Source organism: Carettochelys insculpta, chromosome 8 (assembly GCF_033958435.1).
Source record: "Carettochelys insculpta isolate YL-2023 chromosome 8, ASM3395843v1, whole genome shotgun sequence".
Classification (NCBI taxonomy): Eukaryota; Metazoa; Chordata; order Testudines; family Carettochelyidae; genus Carettochelys; species Carettochelys insculpta.
In genome coordinates this window covers 40,357,563-40,378,874 of record NC_134144.1, presented here as the reverse complement: position 1 = coordinate 40,378,874, position 21,312 = coordinate 40,357,563, and the positions used below count along the sequence as shown (strand labels likewise).

Sequence of the window (21,312 nt, the reverse complement as noted above, 5' to 3'; positions counted from 1 at the left end):
TACCACTGACCTATTTCTTCCTATGGGGAAGTCTCTGGACAGTAGGTGGAGCAAAACACAGCAGCAAAGGCCATATTAACATGCATCAGTGATACTCTTCAAACTATCTATAATGGTACAGAACACAATATATTACCTGTTGAAAGCTTGCAAACTAAATATACTGTGGTACTTATTTGATGCAATGTAATGTGTTATGAACACTTATTTGTATGCTCAGATATGCAGAATAGTGTAAAATAACTATTTACATAACAGAGGGCATTTCATTGACCTGTTGTATCTCAGTCTTGCTGAGAGTAGAAGATACGAAACAATACCTCAACGATAAATCAGAAATTCTGAAAAAGTGGCTTGTTTTGGTAAAGTCATTTCTCAAGGGCAGATTCCATCCAATATATATTTTTTTTATTTCTGCAGAACATTTAAGGAAAACAAAGACGATGTGACTGGACATTGGGATGAAGTTTGCACTTGCTGATGTTTAATGACTTGCATAAAACTAATCAGTTTCTAAATTCTTGTAAATTACAGGAGAATTTGCAGGCACATAAAGATTTGTCTGGATGTGACAACACAAATAGTTAAAACACCATAAATTTTAGAGACACCCTGAAATGTGGAAGTAATTAACACTCTCTTGCTTTGAGTGATGTCATGTTTTTTTTCCATGCTAGGTCAATAAGTGCAGCATTCCTTCATGCAAATCACTTCAGTCTGTACATTACAGAGAATTAGAGAGCAGAACACCTGGTCCTCGAACCCCTGTCCCCAACATAAAACCCATTTACAAAAATAGTCACATATAATAGTAAACCTGTGAATAAAAAAAAAAATACCAAAACCAATTTGTAAAAATATGACAAACGTGGAAGTTGAATTACAAACAGTGGGTACAGTTACTGTACTAAATATTTTGCAGTAGGTTGAAACACAAAAGTTGTAGCTTTGCCTGCTTTTCATGGTCCCTACAGACAGTAGCAACTGTATGTTTCTCTTCAGCAGTGTCAACTGTAGTGAAAACAGTAACCTCCTAGTCAAGGTTGTTACCCTGTTTTTCAAAGTCACAGGCTGATGATGAGGGATCACTGTCATGTTATAGGCACTGACCTTGAAAGAGAGAGAGAGAAAGTGTGTGTGAGTGTGTGCGTGTGTGTGTGTATAATATGTATATATGTATGTATATATGTAAAAACTATCAGTTTGGCATAAACCTCCAAAGGGAGTCCTGTTGACACCAATACATCTTTCAAAGGCTGTAAACAATGTCACACAAACAGAATTCTTAATTTTTATTTTTTTTTACTTTCCCTGACATTTTTACCTTTGTAGTCTTTTTCTGCTTTATCTTTTTCATATTTTTCTTTGTTTGGTTTTGTTACACTATCATAGGAAGGTGGAGAGGTTGTAGAGGAGCTCTCATCTGTTTTTTCTGGAGTGGAGTTTTCATTGAGTTTATCAATAACCATATCTTTGACAGGTAGGCCATCCCCTTTGCTTTTATTTTTGCTATACATACAGGAAACTTTTTTAACTTTTTGCTTTAAAATGTAACATCTGTAAGCACGCTGAATAATAGTAGCAGACACCTCCTCTTGTTTTCGTTTTAACGTAGTTGTAATTGGTTCATAGGAGGCTTTTGAAGGATTGGATGCCATAAACCGATCTTCCATTTGTATTCGAAGTGCATCCATTTCATCACTTTCCCCCAAAACACGCTTTGTAAAAGCAAACAAGATATCCAAGCAGTGAATTCTGTCACCACTCACCATGGGCAGATCCATTGCAATAAGCTGAACTTTGTTTGGTTTTGCTATAAGAAGAGGAGGATCCAGTGAAGCTGCAAAATCAGAGAGTTTACTGTACTCTATAAACTGGGTTGCATCTGGATCAAACTTTTCCCAAACCTCATAGAACATCTCAAAGTCATCCTCACTCAAGGGCTCTGCACTTTCTTCCGTAGCAACACTGAAGTTCTCCAAAATAACAGCAATATACATGTTTACCACAACTAGAAATGATATGATGATATAACTGACAAAAAAGAAAATCCCAACGGAAGGGTTACCACAGTCTCCTTTAACAGAGCTTCCTGGATGATCTTTATTAGGGTCACAGTCTGGTTCTCCACTGTTAAGAATTGGTGCTAACAAACCATCCCAGCCAGCTGATGTGGTTATTTGAAACAGACAGATCATGCTGTTGCCAAAAGTTTCAAAGTTGAACATGTCATCAATTCCAACTTCCCTCTTAACATAGGCAAAGTTAGACATTCCAAATATAGCATAGATAAACATGACCAGGAAAAGCAGGAGACCAATGTTAAACAAAGCAGGAAGAGACATCATCAAAGCAAAAAGCAGTGTACGGATCCCTTTAGCACCCTTAATGAGACGGAGGATTCGACCTATTCTGGCAAGTCGGATAACTCTGAACAAAGTGGGGGACACAAAATATTTTTCAATCACCTTAGCTAGAAACATACCTGTGAAAACAAAACAAAAAAAATAAAGTAAGTAATAAAATAGAAGCTTTTAAAACATATTGAATATGGAAATATTTATTTATTGTTGTCTCAAACACAATCTGAATAGCAAGTTCTTGTTTGTTTTAAATGCTGAAAGTTAATGCCAGTCTTCAGTGGAAAGAAGATGATAACATTAGTTTTACATGGAGTGTTTTGTTTAATGTGAAAATGTTACATTGATGGCTGTCAATGGATGACATAGTGGTTTCCTTTTTCAAAGATTATACCAAAATAAAAATAACCTGTAGGAAAATGGCAAATGAGTGAGAGAAAGAGGGTTGAATAGAGCAAAGGTAGCTTGTTCCTATCTAAACTTTGCATCTACCCATAAAGAACCCTAGAAACAAAAATTGCTCTCTGAGCACATCAATTCTCGTGATTAAAAAACAGTCTGCTACAAGCCAAGCAGTAATAATTTGATGAAAAGGAGGATGAGAAGAATTATAATTTGAATTATATGCCATTTAGCAAATGACAAAGTTGCATACAAAGAATCATAAAATCATTAAAGGAAATATTCACTTTCTGCTCACATAGCTCCTTCATGAAAGTGAATTGTTCTTACCCACGATGGAGAGAATGACAACCACAAAATCAAAAATGTTCCATCCTATGGTGAAGTAGTAATAACGGAGTGAAATCAATTTCAGGACACATTCTCCAGTGAAAAGGACAATGAATACCAGGTTAATCCTCTGTAAAATAGTTTCCATCTCATCACTCTGGTCATCTGTTTCTATCATCATGGTGACCATGTTAAGGCAGATAAGAATCATGATGCTGATGTCAAATCCTTGTTTTGTTACAAAATCAAAGACCATGCCTTGGAATTTGTTCTGCCAAAAATAGAAATATTATTTATAATTTGAAAATGATTTTTTCTGTTCAGATCCACAAATTCAAAGAAAACAGTTCTCTGTATCTTGGCAGGAATTAGCTTTGTAGAACAGGAGTTAGTAAATTGATCAACTGTCACAGCCGAGAGAGTAACTTATCGTTTCCCCACTTCTGATTTGTGGCTGAACTAGCTGTCAGAGGTGAGAGAGAAGGAAATCACTGTTGGCTGGGTGGTGATACTGATGTGAGGAATAAAGGTTAATCAAGTCAGGGACCACTAGGAACCCTTGTTCCCCACTCTGTGCTCTAGAATCAGGAAATATTATCTCTCACCCTCTGTTCTGCATGTCTGCCCTTCACTGATAATGCTAACTTACTTAATAGAATGGTTAAGATTATATCCCTTACTTATAGGTTTCATCACTGTGTTACACATTATTTGATGACTATATATGTCCTTCCAGTTCAATTATTATTTAATTTGCTGTAGTGGATAATTTCTGCAATAAGTATTATTTTCCAGAAGTTGTAGGTACTAGGTGGAAACATTCATCAAACTGTTCACCAGGTTTCAATATCAAGTAGTTCACATAAAGATTTAAATTTGTGTGAAAACTGAATCTCTGTGAACACAGTCCATCTCTCCCCACAATCTCTAACAGGCCTCCTTAGTTATCTTTGAGTTTGGAGGTGCCTAGGGTTTGCTCCTCTCTTTCTTTTGTCTTCAAAGCCCACAAATCTGTCATTTCCACTCTCTCTGATTTGTGGTCTTCATGGAACTCTCAGAAAGGGCCAGTGCATATCCATTTCCTGCACAGGTCTTCTGGAGTAGGAAGGGCAGGAAGTCAAGATTAAGAAAGATCCTCTCTCCCTCTAGGGCAAGAAAACCAATACACAGCCAGAATTGGTTGCAGCTGCCCTTTGGCTCAGCTAGGTTAGGTAATGCATAATGAAACTTAGCACAGATATCCAGGGAATCCCCTGTTTAATTTGTCCAATATATTTTAAAAAGATGAGCTCTAGTTATTCAAATAAGATAACTCTCAAAGAAAAAATAGGGGCAAGGACAAAATGATCTCTTTAATGAAAATAATATAAAAACGGATCTTCTCTGCCAAATATATTCTGTAACTGTAGCCCCCATCTGTAGTTTGCTAGCTCCAGAGAGTAGATTAGTATTAGTTTTAGTTTTAGTTCGAAATTTGGGAGCTGCAACACTCAGGGTGTGTCTACATCATCATCATCATCATTATCATCAATAACTGTGGACTCAGTGCCCATTCATGTCTGATGCTTCTCTCACTATTCCTTTCCTTCTTTCCCTGTCCAGTGCAAAGTGGCTTAGTTTCTGCAGACTAGTTCCTCGCCCATCTATTGTATCATCTACTATCTATATCATCATTCTCTGTGGGGTCTACCTTTCCTATTTGAGCCATCCATTATGCCGTATACCAGGGTTTTGATTTTTCGTCTGTCGTTCATTCTGCAAATATGCCCAAATAGTTGTAGCTTTTGTTTTATAACCTTCTGCAGCAGGTTCTCTTTCGGCTGTATCTTTCTATATAATTCCTTATTGGTGACTTTCTTCCTCTATCCTATTCTCAGAATCTTTCTATAACAACTCCTTGTGAATGCCAATATTCTTCTTTTCAGATCTTTCATTTATCACCCATGTCTCACATCTGTACAACTTGCTGCTGAATACATGTTTTCAGGACAGCTTCATTCCTAAGCTAATCGCTTTGCTTTCCAGATCTTATCTATTGCCTTCAAACTCACTCTTGCTTTCGCTGTTCTAATCACTATTTCCTTCTTACAGTCTAGATCGTACATTATATTGCTCCCCAAGTATGTGAACATCTCTACATTTCCTAGTTCAACCCCATCTACTCTGATCCTCCTTCCTATTTCCTTATCTCCAAATATCATTGTTTTTGTTTTATTGATGTTCATCATCAGACCATACTGCTTCCCTTCTTCATTTAGCACTTGCACTGTTTTTGCTAGCTTCTCCTCATCTTCCTCAATGATACCTATATCATCCACGAACCTCAAGGGTGTGTGTGTCTGCACTAGGAACTAACATCAAAGTTAACTTCAAAGTAGCCACCAGAGAGTCCACACACATTTTCCCTTATTTTGAAGTTAACTTTGAAGTAGGGAGCCCAACTTCGAAGTCCTTACTCCATTCCCAGGATTGGAATAGTGCCCTACTTTGAAGTTTAACTTCGAAATAGGGTGTATGTGGACTCTCAGCTTCAAAGTTGCTTAGCAGTTATTTTTGTAGTATGGACACAGCCTCAGAGAAGCAGAACAGCTCTCAGGGTGGCTGATTAACTTCCTCTCCACAAAAAGGGAATCTTTGAACTGCTGCTGGAAAGTTGCATAGATCAGGCCATTCACACTTTGCAGAGACCCATATCCAGAGTGGCAGAGAGAAACCCAGCATTGGCTACTGAGAGCCAGCTGGCACCAGAAAGCCAGTGAGCGTGGTAGCAGCCAAGAGACAACTCTGCCACAGCCATGGCTAAAATAAGGAGACCCTTTTTTTGTTTAAGATCGCTAACACTCACAGCACTGCCACAATCATCTCTGGACTCCTACTCAGTATACCATCTACATTGGAAATACAAGAGAAGAACCTGATGGATAGGAAGAGTTGTGAGTAGTTGGTTTGTTAATGTTTAGTACTTCTGAGCCTTTATCCTTTCATCACCAGTTCCTCTTTTCCTGTTCCCAGTAAAGCCCTTCTTCATTACACTGTTATTTTTGGCTGCACGTTCCTTTGCTGAATTTTGTGTTGTTAAATATTGCTTCTTGTGAAATGGGTTTTACACTCATTAGTTGTTAGCAGCATTATTGATTTTTCCAGACACCATGTGGCATCACTTTGGGTGTTAGAAAACAGATCCCAGGACCCAACCCATAGGAGGTGAGGGAAAGTGCCATTCTTGAAGAGCAGGCATCAGGGAGAAAGCTGCAACTTGTGGGTGTTTAATGCAGGAAACATGAAAATAAAACTCTGCTTACCGCTGGCCTAGGTATAGGTTTTTGTGGTTTTTTGGACCCCAATTTTTTCATTGCATTGTAGTATTTCTTCTGTTCTTCTGTCATAAATATGTCTTGACCTCCAAAGTAAATAAATGAGATCAAATGTTTATAGCCATAACCTTCAACTGCACCCCCTCCAGCCCTCTGTTTTTAGAAAACTTGTGCAGTACAGACAGCCCTGGCTGTCTGTCCCATGGCTGGTATTGCCTGTCCCACATAAATTTTCCAAAATTCTGGCTATATTATTCAGTGATGGACATTTGAGTTTACATTTGATATATATACTAAAAAGGGCAATTTTCAGCAATTATACGAGTGTAATCGAACTGGTCCATCATCACAAAGTATATCCCAATGATTGCTTCCACTGGCACTTGGAGTTCTTCATTGTTTGCAAAACCACTTCTCCCTGCTCTTCAACAATATGACCACCACAGTAATTTCTGCTCAGACCTGTTGCCGATCCTTGACACTAAGTTTGTGTTTGGAGGAAAGGGGCATGGATAGAGCATTTCTGTGCCTCGCAGTCTCTGACTGCTCAAATAATTTTTTGAGTCCCAGTGAGCCAGGTATAAATTAGGTATCTTTAATATTCTAATTTCTGCCAAGCAGTACTAGCCTCTTCATGGCTAGGTGTATGACTGGGGATGGGGCTCTTACTGGTGTCACAAAACCACCTTTGACTCATTCTCTTTGTCACTCCGGAACTGTTTCAGGCACAGTGTGGATGCAGGCCACCACTGGACTCTTAAACTATACCATAAGTATAAGAAATAAGCAAAATGGAGAGATACTGAGAGGCTACGTCTACACGTGCACCCAACTTCGAAATAGCTTATTTCGATGTTGCGACATCGAAATAGGCTATTTCGATGAATAACGTCTACACGTCCTCCAGGGCTGGCAACGTCGATGTTCAACTTCGACGTTGCTCAGCCCAACATCGAAATAGGCACAGCGAGGGAACATCTACACGCCAAAGTAGCACACATCGAAATAAGGGAGCCAGGCACAGCTGCAGACAGGGTCACGGGGCGGACTCAACAGCAAGTCGCTCCCTTAAAGGGCCCCTCCCAGACACACTTTCATTAAACAGTGCAAGATACACAAAGCCAACAACTAGTTGCAGACCCTGTATATGCAGCACGGACCCCCAGCTGCAGCAGCAGCAGCCAGAAGCCCTGGGCTAAGGGCTGCTGCCCACGGTGACCACAGAGCCCCGCAAGGGCTGGAGAGAGAGTATCTCTCAACCCCCCAGCTGATGGCCGCCATGGAGGACCCCGCTATTTCGATGTTGCGGGACGCGGATCGTCTACACGTCCCTACTTCGATGTTGAACGTCGAAGTAGGGCGCTATTCCCATCCCCTCATGGGGTTAGCGACTTCGACGTCTCGCCGCCTAACGTCGAAGTTAACTTTGAAATAGCGCCCAACACGTGTAGACGTGACGGGCGCTATTTCGAAGTTACTGCCGCTACTTCGAAGTAGCGTGCACGTGTAGACGCAGCCAGAGGGAGCATGGAGGATTCTGCCATAGGAAGACATATTTTAAAAAACAAACAAAATGGAGATCCGAACCATTTTAAGGCTTTATCTACACTAAAAGTGCATTATTGGTATAAGAATAATGTATTCTACATCAGCAAAGTGCTTGATGTGTGATCCACCAATATCAGTAAAGCTGTGATTTTATGTAGCTATGGTAAAACTAGCACCCAGAAATGAAACAAACTACTAAAGTAAAAGTACAGTTTTGCTGGCATAGCTGCATCTGCTATACATGAGACTTATGCCAGAGCAGCTTTGATGGTTAGGGATCACCACTGTTCACATCTTTGGCTGACATAGCTGCATTTGTAAAAGTCTGTATGTAGGCACAGCCTTTCAGGCCAGTATTTTTTTTTCCACATTAGCCTCCAATTTGCAGGTACAAATGCTACCAATCAAATGTCTGACTATTTGATTGGTGGGTGCTTTCAGCATTCTAGCATTTGTGCTGTTAGTTTATATATACAATTATATGAAAATCCAAGGTTAAAATTAGTCTTTCGGTGCCTATACTAAACTGGAAACTTAAGTCTCAAGTTGTAACATATGTTCATTAAAGCATTTAAAGAATGCAGATTGGTCTGCAGTTATCCTAAAGAGAAATTATGATTGTTTAAGACATTCATGTCACAAGGAATGTTTTTACAATTCACAACCGAGTTTTGCCTTAGACTCAGCTTGGAGTAGAATTATCTAATTAATTGATTAGAATGGCCACAGCTGAAGCCAAACGATTTTCATAGCAGCCACTTATATTTAAGATGCTACTAAAGCAGCTAGTTCCATCAGAAACTTGAAGAATTATGATACTAAGGATCCTAGGGATGCCAATTGTTTTAAATTAAATTTTAAAGTTTACTGAACAGTTCAGCAGATGCAGAGAAAAATAATGTTCCTAATTGTTTTCTTACCTTTTTTCACCTTTCCCAAGAACTACAAATTAAAGGTGGGTTAAATATGGCTATAAAATCCTACCATATTGTATAACTGCACAAGTCAGAATCATATTGCTTATTGATATAGATCCTTAATAAGCTTTACGTATGTAAGTAATCATTTTGGGATTGATGGGATTTATTATAAAGGCTCCTAGAATAGGATTTGTAGTTTCTTCCTTGTTATTTCTATTTTATGTTGTATGCACTCAGAGATCTGGAAGGTATTGTTTCCAGCTTGAGGAGGCTTACACATGCTAGCTCTGGTAGAGCTAGCACACTAAAAATAGAAGTGTGGACTCAGTGGTGTGAGCACTGGGATAGGTGCCAAGTACATGCTAAAAGTCATGGAGGGGGTTGCACTTCAGGGAAGCTAATCCTTCCTGACACTCATGGCTATGCTGATCATTGAATGATAAGTCGTAAGTACTCTGATTAACATTAAAAAGTGAATTTTTCCCAGAGGATAATTTTTCAGATACTCAATAACGCACACATTCCTCTGTCACCTATTTATTTTAAGTCTTCTTGCACAATTAGCAAATTACTGTGGGAACATGACCATATTAAACAAGGGCTTATTGTTCCCTGTCTTCTCCTGTCTTCTTCCCATGAAGTCAAAAATGCTGAAATTATGATGCTACAGTCATATCCATGTCAGCAGATTTTTTCCTTACAAAAAATAGGAACAGACAGAAGGTGAATTTATTTAGGTACTTGAAATAGTGTGTTTATTATCTTTACAAGGAATAACTCACTGGTTCACTGTAAGGAATGTCTAAAAAGGAAACAGACTTGCGGATTCATAGCTTTTATTGTATCTTGTTCACTTTAAAGCAGTAAATAAATATTTGAAATACTTATCTTCTTTTTTTGTTGATTGAAGTTGTCTATGATGACACCAATGAAAAGGTTCAGGGTGAAGAATGATCCAAAGATGATAAAGATTACAAAGTAGAGGTACATGTACAGGTTGTCCTCGTACTTAGGCTGATCTAGTAGCTATAAAACATACATTTATATATTATCTGCATGAATACGGAAAATGAAAAATGGCATTTTTTTAAAGAAGCAACCATCACAAGAGGAGATAGATACAGGTATCATAGCAGAGATAGGCAGTATATATTAGCAATATATTTAATTTGCCTAGCAAAATGAAGTTCTTCATTCAAGTAGAAAATTTATCCCCCTATCTTTTGTGGGGAAGGGGAAATTGGAACACACAATTTCCATCATACGGAAAGAATGGGGGATGCTGGCATGTGGGGGCATTGGGGGGGGAATGTGGGTCAGCACAAACATCAGCTTTAGCTGGGCTTGTGATTGGTGGCAACCATTAACAACTTCCCACGTAACAACTAGGTCGGTCAAATCATTAAAAATTGCACTTATGAGATTAAAAAAATAATCTCAATTAATTGCCCTATTACACAATAATAGAATGCCAGTTTGAATGTATTATAAATATTTTTGATGTTTTTCTACATTTTTCAAATATATTGATTTCAGTTACAACACAGAATATAAAGTGTTCACTTTATATTATTTTTGATTACAAATATTTGTAGTGTAAAAAAGAATAGTATTTTTCAATTCACCTCTTGCAAGCCCACTCAGTTCTACTTCATGTTCAGGTAATCACCAAACCCCTGTCACCTGAAAGTGAAAACAGGCGCACCCATAGCACTGTTGTCACTGGTGTGACAAGGTTACATGCAAGACATGCTAAACAATAATGCATTCCTTTGGGCTTCAGACTGCAGGCTCTAATGTTTTAACAATGTTTTGTTTTTGAGCACAAATGATATAAAATAAATAATTCTATGTTTGTAAATTGTACTTTCACAATAGAAATTACACTACCGTACTTGTATGAGATGAACTAAAAATACTATTTCCATTCAGCCTGGACATCTCAGAAGTTTCTGAACCCTGAAAAGTGATTTACATTGAAAAAGTTGGGTAATGTACAGTGCCCACCCTGCAAAAGCAATTAAATGTGTGCAACTTTGATTTTTCAATTTGCAAACAAGGTCCTAAATTCTTCCATATTCAGTGTATGCATTTTCCTGAATATCACTTTATTTCAACAGTTTGCACACATTAACACCAAAGGCAATGGTTAAGTCATCATTTGGTTTCTTTAAACTGAGACTGGATCTTGTTTTCTAAAAAAACCCAGACTAGTTCAATTACAAATTATTGGCCTTATTTAGAAGCAAGGAAGGGTAATTCTCTCCACTGCAGGAATTGCTTTGTGAAATTCTATGGCCCACGTTAAGTAGGAAATCTCATTAATTGACTATATTGCTCCCTTTTGGCCTTAAAATTGGTGAATCCATGTTGTTACTATTCAATATTTTAATACAATTCAATATAGCTATTAAAACTTCATTATATATGGAATGTTAGAATTTATTCCACAAATATAAATGGCCTCAAAACTTATACTTACATCTCGTGAATCAACGGCTGCATACATAATATCCATCCATCCTTTAAATGTAGCCTGGAAATGTAACAAAAGTATTTATGTACCTGTAACAACACAGGACCTACAATATGACTAGAACAAAACACTTAATAACTTTTGAAAATAAATTTAAGCCAGCATTGTTTGTATCACAATTAAAAACACTGAAATAATACAACGTGTGTATTTAGTATTAGTCTCCTACCCTTCTTCATAAATAATTATCAGATATTCTGAAAATGTTCCAATATTATATATGCCACTACTTCATCCATTTGCCGTGCACCATATGTGACCACTGATCTTTGCTAAGAAGCCTCTGACATATCATTAGGAAGTTTTTTGTGTGGAATAAGTGGCAATTATTGCCCAATTTAAGTAACGTTTGGGAAAATGCAGTATCATAAAATGTGATTTCTAAGGCGTCACAATTCACTTAATATGCTGTATAAAGCTGAATTATAAATATTAACCCAGTATGAAAATTGAGTGTTTTAGTACATTTGTCCTCCTTAAAACAGTTTTAGAATGATCCTTCTTGTTTAAATAATGGAAGTGTGGTTTTCCCTGCATAGATTATTTGTCAATAGCAATTGTACAGATTTTTTAGTAGCAGCCACTGTTAGGCCAAACCATGCAGGAAGAAAGATGAGGCACAAGGGATGTGTTTTAACGAGGCCACAAATTTATTAACTTAATTAATTTGGGGACTGTCTGGAAGTAATTTGTCCAGTTCAGGTCATCCTTCTGTAATTTGTTCACATGGTGGAGGGCTGACATCAGCCCTCCATACAGGGATCCTGTCTGATGCTGGGATCCTATAGTCTACCTTATGCACAAGGATTAAGGGGCTACAGAAAAGGGAGTTGTCTCCTTATCAAATCAGACATTAGGGGCTTGTCTACGCTAGCCCCCTACTTCGAAGGGAGCCTGATAAGTAGGGTGTCAGGAGATTATTAAAGAAGTGTTGTGCTGCATATGCAGCACGTCATTAAGCTAATTCTTCCCCTTGGCAACTCCGAAGTGTTCAACTTTGAAGTGTCCACTTGCATGTAGCCCTGGCTAACCCGACGGTACTTTGAAGTGCCTGGGCAACTTCAAAGTCCCTTCCCAGTTTCAAACAGGTGACTAGCACAATGTCCACAGCTGACTAAGAAAACCTGTTCTTACTATAATTCCAGGATGGGGAGGGTAGTAATTGTTATTTTGGACATATAGGCTACGTCTACACGTGCACCCAACTTCGAAATAGGTTATTTCGATGTTGCGACATCGAAATAGGCTATTTCGATGAATAACGTCTACACGTCCTCCAGGGCTGGCAACGTCGATGTTCAACTTCGACGTTGCTCAGCCCAACATCGAAATAGGCACAGCGAGGGAACGTCTACATGGCAAAGTAGCACACATCGAAATAAGGGAGCCAGGCACAGCTGCAGACAGGGTCACGGGGCGGACTCAACAGCAAGCCGCTCCCTTAAAGGGCCCCTCCCAGACACACTTTCATTAAACAGTGCAAGATACACAGAGCCAACAACTAGTTGCAGACCCTGTATATGCAGCACGGACCCCCAGCTGCAGCAGCAGCAGCCAGAAGCCCTGGGCTAAGGGCTGCTGCCCACGGTGACCACAGAGCCCCGCAAGGGCTGGAGAGAGAGTATCTCTCAACCCCCCAGCTGATGGCCGCCATGGAGGACCCCGCTATTTCGATGTTGCGGGACGCGGATCGTCTACACGTCCCTACTTCGATGTTGAACGTCGAAGTAGGGCGCTATTCCCATCCCCTCATGGGGTTAGCGACTTCGACGTCTCGCCGCCTAACGTCGATTTCAACTTCGAAATAGCGCCCAACACGTGTAGACGTGACGGGCGCTATTTCGAAGTTACTGCCGCTACTTTGAAGTAGCATGCACGTGTAGACGCAGCCATAATGACATTTTGGCCAGGGGAAAGGGCTTATTCTCTTCCCATGGATGCATGGGTTTCAGCTGGTTCTGGGGCACCCCTCCTCAGAGCAGCCAATCAGCTAGGATGTCTGCCCTGTTCTCAGCTCTGTTTCCACTGTTTCAGACCAAAAGAACTGAACTCCCACAAGGAGCGGGGAGAGGGATGAGCAGGGAGAGGGACCCTTAAAGAATCGTGAGGCTGTCTCCACTACAGCTGGGATCATGCTTTGGAGAGTGAGGCACTGGATGTCAATATGGTGGGTCTAGTGAAGACTCTCCAAACAGACTGCAAATCACTCTCTAGTCAACCCCAGTATTCTACCCAGACAAGAACACTAACATAAATTGACAGGAGAGTGTCTTCCATTCACCCAACACAGTATAGACACTGCAATAAATTAATCTAAGTTATGTCAACTCCAGCTGCATTATTTGCATTGCTGGAATTGTGAACCTTGGGTCATCTTACTGTGGGAGTGCAGATATAACCCCAGAGTCCTCTTTTTTGGCCAGCCTAGACTAATTCCCACTAACCCCCATGACCCAGGCTACAGGGAATCATTTGCATCGTGCATAATCACAATGCTTCCATCTATCTTTTTAATATTAGGGACTATAAGTGTGAGAAGGTATTCCCTATAGTAGAATGGGGAACCCATCTTGTAAAACTCATATCTTAATTGCAGAAGAAGTGAAAGTTGCCCATTGCTCTTATACATTTTTTCCAAAGACTGCAATATAAAATACGGAAATTCACTTACTACTTGAAGCAAGGCAAGATACCCAGCGCCTACGTTATCAAAGTTCACTTTAACATTTTTCCATCGTGCACTTTCGTTCTTTTTTATGAGCTCCTCACATCGCGTGTAATTGTCAACATCACTGACATCAAACATCTCACCAGTTGTGGTGTTAACACAGTGGTAGAACTTGCCAGCAAACAGATTTACTCCCATGATGCTGAAGATTAGCCAGAATATCAGACAAACCAGTAGCACATTCATGATGGATGGAATTGCTCCTATCAGGGCATTCACAACCACCTAGCATCCAAATTAAAGACAAAAATATCTCAATATCTTCTTTATAACCAAAGAATCATAAAACTATGAAACTAAATATCCAATTTTTTCTGCCTATATTGACAATGGAATACTTTAGCAGTATTGAAATAAAATAATATATTTAATGAAACTGAAAAAAAGCAAAAACTAAAAACATACATGGAAAGTAAGACAATGAAAAAGTCTGAAAATAAATTCAAGAAAACCTGGTGGTGGTTAGAGGGAGCCAGAATTGTGTGCTCTAGAAAAAAAGAAAGAAATGTTAAATGTGAACACCATAAAATCAATTAACGGGGCAACAAAATGTATTTTAAAATAAATGTAAAGAATGATTGATGATGGAAGACTGAGTAAATAACTTAATACATAAAATAGGCAGCAGTGTTGCTTGATTCTCAGACTGAATTAAAGCATCAGTAATTACACACATTTATCCCCATAAAAGAGGTAGATGACTCTATACTATGTGCATTTAACTTTGTCATCACATAATTAATTTCAACCCTTGTTCTAAAATAAAATTCATTGTCATTGGAATGCACACCTCTTTTGTTTTTCTTTGCTATGTTTAATGTATATACAATTAGGCAATTCTACTGGGGAAAAGTGACTGCAAAAGATCAGACCAAGTGCAACTGAGCAAAAGGTTATTAGCACTATGATTCTGTTTTACTATATTTGCTGAGTAAACAGCAAAGAATCAGTCTTCTAAGTCACACTGTTGTGAGATTGGTGAAAGTTTTAGATTGTTAATTTTGTATCCAAAAGCCACTAAAATCAAGAGGAGTCTTTTCATCCATCTCTCTAGGCTTTTGTTTGGGACCTGTGGGATGTGGTCAAAGAATTTATTAAGTTGCCAGGTACGAAGGATCTCTTTACTGGCACCAGTAATTAAAAATGTGTTCTTACTGTATTGTACAGTATTCGAAAGAAACAATGCTGTTTGTATATGGCTACATCTACATGGTGTGCTGCTGCCAGCAGGGTCATGCAAATGAGGACACTCAACAATGCAAATGAGGCTAATTTACAAATCACACACCTCATTTGCATTCCCTTGCATGATCGCTGTCCAAACAGAGGCTTCTGTTACCACAAAATAAGCCATGTAGATGGGGTTCTGTCGACCAAAACCCACCCTTATAGACAACCCTTTGTCCCTGACAGAAATGTGTAGATGTACCCTATGAGTTTAAAGTATAGATAAATAGGGAGCTTTGTAGAAGCTGAATATTCAAAGGTGATGTTTAACATATGGATGTTATGCATTTTGATACAAATAATTTTTTCAGGCATTAGTATCATCTGTCACTGCAACAGAGATGAGTGCTGATATATTTAGGCAGATTGGCAAGATATTGAAATCTGAATAGCTTTCTAAACAGGGAAGACTGGAAGGCTGTGTGGGAAGAGAGACAAGGTAGTGGAGTCACACAGGTTCTTCCAAATTGCCTTGATCCTTAGGGGAAATACGCACACTAAAATTTGGGTAGCAGATATGAGACCTGTCTTCCCATCTCTCTCCTCCATTTTCACGCCATCCTTCTCTTTTCCATTTTTTGAGAGAGACCTCCTTTTTACCTCTGAGAAATGTGTGTCCTGCTCCATTTCAGCACGCAGGTAGCTCAGTGCTCCTGAAATATATTACATCCCACTGCTTCCAGTGTTTGCACCACCTTGTCACTTTGTGTCCCATATCAGTTCTGACACATGAGGCAGGGGATATTGCAGCAGAATTTAATGGAGTAGGCAACCTGGGAAGACTGAGGAACTAGAGTTTCTCAGTTGTAAGGACAGTTTAGCCTCACAAAGGTCCCTAAATCCAGTGGGAATAATAGGTCAAGGGCTGAAATAATTCTCCTTTGTTGTCATGAATGGGTACGCTTAAGTCCAAGAAGTAAACTACATGGATGTAAACACTGTTCAGATGCCTTTCGCTCACACAGTTCCATATACTCCATCATAGGAGTTCTGTGCAGTAAGGCTCAGTATCATTATTTAAAACTGAATTGCCATACATAGTAAAAAGACAGTAGGCACAGGATATGCAGTTCTGCAAGTGGCTACAATTTTTGACTCTTAGCAGGAGGGAACTGTAGAAACTATGCTTCTTTGGCTCATCATCAGAAAATGAGTTAAGAATTAACAATGCATCCATTGCATCCTGCTAATTCCTTAACATTTTACATAAAAACTCTATAATTAGCTCTATAACCTAAAATATGTGATTGTTTATAAAAGCTAATGTTTTTGTCACATAATAAAGCACCCTTAATGTAGGTACTGGTATGCAGTAGAAAAGAGGATAGTAAAATATTTCAGCATGTGGTTTCTATTTATGCATGAATTATTTCAGTTTGATTTTTTCATTTTGTCTCACCCTCATCCCTTCAAATCGTGACAAGGCTCTTAGCGGTCTCAAAGCTCTTAGTGTCCTAAGCGATTTAATGGCACCAAGTTCGGAATAGCCCAGGGCATTGGCTATTAGACTAACCAACGACACCTACAGAAAAACAGAAAAATAGTTCATTTATTCATTTCCAGATTCTGTTGATATGATGATATAAAATGTGTTTTGTGTGTTTTTTAAGATTGGTTGGACCTCTTTCTACAGTATCTGTTTTCAACCATAGGAAATATTTAAAAAATATTGAGGAAGGGAAAGGATTTATAAGACATCTGTTCATGGAACTTTTGTTGACCTAAAACACTTCTTAAATTTTCATATATCTTAGAGAGCAAGGAACCATAGTGGACCTAAAGAGAGCCTGTTTTAAAAAATAAGAACATGCATTAGTCTGTACTGCTTGCTACTTTGTTTTATCTTTTTCTCTTTTTAATATGGTTAGAGCTCAATCTTTGGACACAGCTCACTCTTCTCAAAGTATATAGTTTTCTAGAGCTCTTAGATATCTTAGGGACACAAGTCCTACTGACTTTCAGTAGGTTTTCATCACTTTCAAAAATTTTACCGAAGTTCATTAGTAGGGATACTTTTTTTACCCTTTTCTCACATTTTTAAATAATTTGTAGTTGTGGCTAAGTGTTATCATTTATTATCCTCATTTTACAAAGGTATGGTGAGGCTACGTAAATTGCCCAGGGCCAAAAAGTGACAAGTTAATAGAATAGCTAAGACTAGGATCTATTTCTCCTTACTGTTTCATTCCTCTAATCAGCACATCATGGTGCTGCCCTACACACTTGGTCATATGGTCAAACTAAATGGGCACAGCTATAACCTTAGTTCCATGCCCTGCATTGAGCCGTACATGATATTAGCCATATAAAATCATAATTTGTGTAAGTCACCATATCGACCTTAGAATCCAGCAATCAGTGGACAGAACACCCCAATTGCAAAACGTTTTTGCAAAAAAAGTGGGCAGACATCCCAGTAATTGGCACTGATTCCATAACAGTCTTCTTTATGCTTTCACTTACCAATAAGTTTTGGTAGGTTTGAGCAGTTCGCCTGTGAAAGACTGATGATTCTGTGATAACTTACCATGGACAACTGCCTGTTGTCAGAAAGACGTCATGAATGTTAGATATTAATTCAATCTCTATTTCACACCTAGATCTAAAAGCATTGTGACTAATATCTGTGAAAATAGTGTCGATGTAGCTGCCACTTTCCTAGTCTCTTGAGTATCTTCTCCAAAAGAGGAGAGTTAAGAAGGATTATTAAATCAAATCCTTAAAGTCCAAAAATGACTTATTGAGCAAAGGCCTAACCACCACACATTTAAAGGCACACTGGTTTACCTTATAGTAGAAATTTTATGCAAGTAAAAATGTTAGGATCTGGACTATTGTGATGATGATGATTATTTTCATTTAAGTCACTGTTTACTGAAAGCTAAACAATTGAGGTTCCCAATTTCTTTCTTTCTAAATACAGGAAAGTATGGTGGCAACTCAGATAATTGTGTGACAGATATTACAGTAGTCCCTCGAGTTATGTGAGGGTTGCATTCCCACGGACCCTTATGTAATTCAAATTTTGTGTAAATCGGGGGGCGGATTTTTCTCCAGCAGAACACATGTTCTGCAGCCAGGGAACCAGCAGGAGCACCTGGAGCTCCTTCTGAAAAGTAAGTTGTGGGTTGGGGCTGCAGATGGGGAGGGTTAAGCCTGGTGATGGGTTGGGGCCATGGGAGGGGGGCAGAGGGGTTAAGCCTGGGGTGAATTAAAGCTGCAGAGGGAACAGGGGAGTTGAGCCAGGGCCATGTGGCCCTTCAAGGGGTGAGCTGGAGCCAGGCAAAGGAGGGTAGAGTTGAGTCAGAGCCAGGCATGGGGGGGTGAGCCAGAGCCAGGCACGGGGGATGATGAACCGGGGCCATGCAGGGTGGGGGTGAACCAGGGCCCGGGGGGCGGGGGTTGAACCGAGGCTGAGTGGAGGGATTGAAATGGGGCCACACGGGGCTGGGAGTGTTGGACTGGGGTCTCATGGAGGAGTTTGAACCAGTTTGGGGGACATAGAACCGTGGCGGGAGGCACTGAACCAATGCCACACAGGGCCAGGGGGAGCAGGATTTTGAATTAAGTGCAACTCAAAATCACACATTTTGAGGGATTACTGTAATGAATTTTAGCTTTTTAATGGCCACCACTGTATATTTACAAAGACACATTAGCTACATCTACACTTTCCCTCTCCTTTCAGAAGGGGCATGTTAATGAGGCAGTTCGGAAGATGCTAATGAGGCACTTACATAAATATGCAGAGCCTCATTAGCATAATGGTGGCTGCATGTGATTCGAAAGTGATGCTTTTGGAATGCACCCCGCCAGTGTAGACGGGGGCCATTCTAAAGGACCCTCCCCTTCTTCCTAAAACCAAATAAGAAGAGAGGGCTTTCGAAGTCCGTGGGGTCCTTTCAAAAGGCCCCCATCTAAATGGGCAGCATGTGTTCCAAAAGCGGCACTTTTGAATCACATGTGGCCACCATTAGGCTAATGAGGCACTGCATATTCATGTCAGTGCCTCATTAGCATATTTTGAACTGCCTCATTAACATGACCCTTCCAAAAGGAGGGGGCAAATGTAGATACAGCTATTGGCAATGAAATCTTATTGGTACTGTATCAGAGAAGTCTCAGGGGGTACCCATATTGGTCTGTAACTTCAGAAACAGACATCACGAATGGTAACACACATAAACTTGTAGAGAAACATTTTAACCTCCCTAAACACTTAATAAGGGATTTAAAAGTCACCATTCTTCTATAAAAAATTAATCACACAGTTACTGAAGCACACATCTTAGCTGAATTTCATTTACAAATTTAACCCCACTAACTTAGTTTCAGAGGGGCAGCCGTGTTAATCTGTATCTTCACAAAACAAAGCAACCAGTCCTGTAGCACCTTAAAGACTCACAATTTTATTTATTATATAATGAGCTTTCATGGGAAAGACCCACTTCTTCAGATTCTGGAGCAGAATTGGGGACTTGGGGTTGAGTAAAGATCTGAACTGGCTAGTACATTGCAAGGGCAATTTCCTTGCCTTTGATATTCGCACTTGTACATCAGATACTATGAATGAGATAAATACAGCTTAATTTGCTTCATTAACTGGTCCTATTAATGACAGTAACTTCCTTGTGTCCATCCTTCCTTCTATATATACCCTAGATACTGTTTTTTCCACTCCAACCCATCTGATGAAGTGGGTTTTACCCATGAAAGCTCATGACCTAATCAATGTGTTAGTCTCTAAGGTGCCACAGGGCTGCTTGTTGTATCAGAGAAGAGTGTTCAATGTAAACTACTCAACCTCTGGAAAGGATTAACTTTGATGTTGCAGATTAAACTAATGTTAGCAGTCTTTAACTGGATGTATTTGCAACAGTTGTGTTTCTTTTGTTTAAAATATACTTCCTTTTAGGGTACCATCCCACCACCAGAAGTACAGAAAACATGTATACCTGGCTATATGCATATTTCATTCCAGTAATTGAAAGAATCCTGAAGACCTTTACTTAAACCCAGAGAATGTCTAAGATCAGCCATTTTTCAGATACAAGTATTCATTGTCTTGACAGTAAGGAATGCCCTTTATGTGCTAAAAAAAGCATGCATATATTATTTTACATATAAATAGAAACAGCTTGAACCACAACTATAGGAGTTAAAAGTGCATGCATGTAGAAAGGACAGTGAGAGCAGATGCTAATACAACAGCTGATTAATTCTACTTTGCCATATAGCATTCTCTGACTGAAAGTCATTTTGTAATTAATTCATTCAACATACCTTTCAAATGGATTATGTCTAAAGAAGAATGCATTTTTACCAAAGGAAAGGCTTATATTATTTATTTAATGGATAAGGTTGTAAAGGAATTTACTGTGTCTCATAAGTGTATTAGCAAGCAAAATCTTACTGATGACTGTTCAGTAATAAGATAGAAATATTATCTCTGGTCTTACAAGGCAGATTTAAAATAAGCTGTTTGCTCTCTAAATCTATAATGAAAATATACTTCTTAAAATTCTGCCTTTATTAATATATTCTAGAGGTGACAAAATGTGGCGGGCATTGTATTTTGATCAAAATATACTGTATTTAATTCCTGTCAACAAAAAATAACCTGGCCCACATGAATGACATTATATATTCTTGAAAATACAACACTATTTGTATAGATTCAGAATCAACTGTACAAACTGTAACAATATTAAACATATCCAAAGTTAGGAGGACAAGACACTTCTGAAACTGTATCTACAGTAATGGTAGATTCATTCCTCTCCCATACTGTACCCACTCCTGGGACACTCTCAGCCCCCTCCCCCACCAATTAAACAGGACTCTGACCAAAATCTTTGCTTCTGTGTAACAGATGCAGTTCCACTGACTGTAGCTGTGCCAATGTGCAACACAGAAGTTGTGGCTATTAAGGTAAATTTTTGTCCCA

General features: G+C 39.1%; 1 protein-coding gene and 1 long non-coding RNA gene across 2 annotated transcripts in view; one reads left to right on the top strand and one right to left on the bottom strand.

The window, feature by feature from the left end:
- The window catches only part of LOC142017175 (uncharacterized), a 33,632-nt gene extending 32,382 nt beyond the window's left edge, over positions 1–1,250 (top strand). The window contains exon 3 of the long non-coding RNA XR_012646475.1: positions 421–1,250. This is a non-coding gene — a long non-coding RNA (uncharacterized LOC142017175). The remainder of the gene's footprint in view (positions 1–420) is intronic.
- Positions 1,251–1,264: 14 nt separating this feature from the next.
- Positions 1,265–21,312, bottom strand: part of LOC142017174 (sodium channel protein type 2 subunit alpha-like) — a 128,050-nt gene continuing 108,002 nt past the window's right edge. The window contains exons 21-27 of the mRNA XM_075001877.1: positions 16,765–16,887; positions 14,082–14,363; positions 11,357–11,410; positions 9,763–9,900; positions 6,395–6,499; positions 3,093–3,363; positions 1,265–2,485 (exon numbers count right to left, since the gene is read on the bottom strand). Coding sequence (XP_074857978.1) covers positions 1,293–2,485; positions 3,093–3,363; positions 6,395–6,499; positions 9,763–9,900; positions 11,357–11,410; positions 14,082–14,363; positions 16,765–16,887 — 2,166 coding nt within the window. The 3' untranslated portion in view covers positions 1,265–1,292. The remainder of the gene's footprint in view (positions 2,486–3,092; positions 3,364–6,394; positions 6,500–9,762; positions 9,901–11,356; positions 11,411–14,081; positions 14,364–16,764; positions 16,888–21,312) is intronic.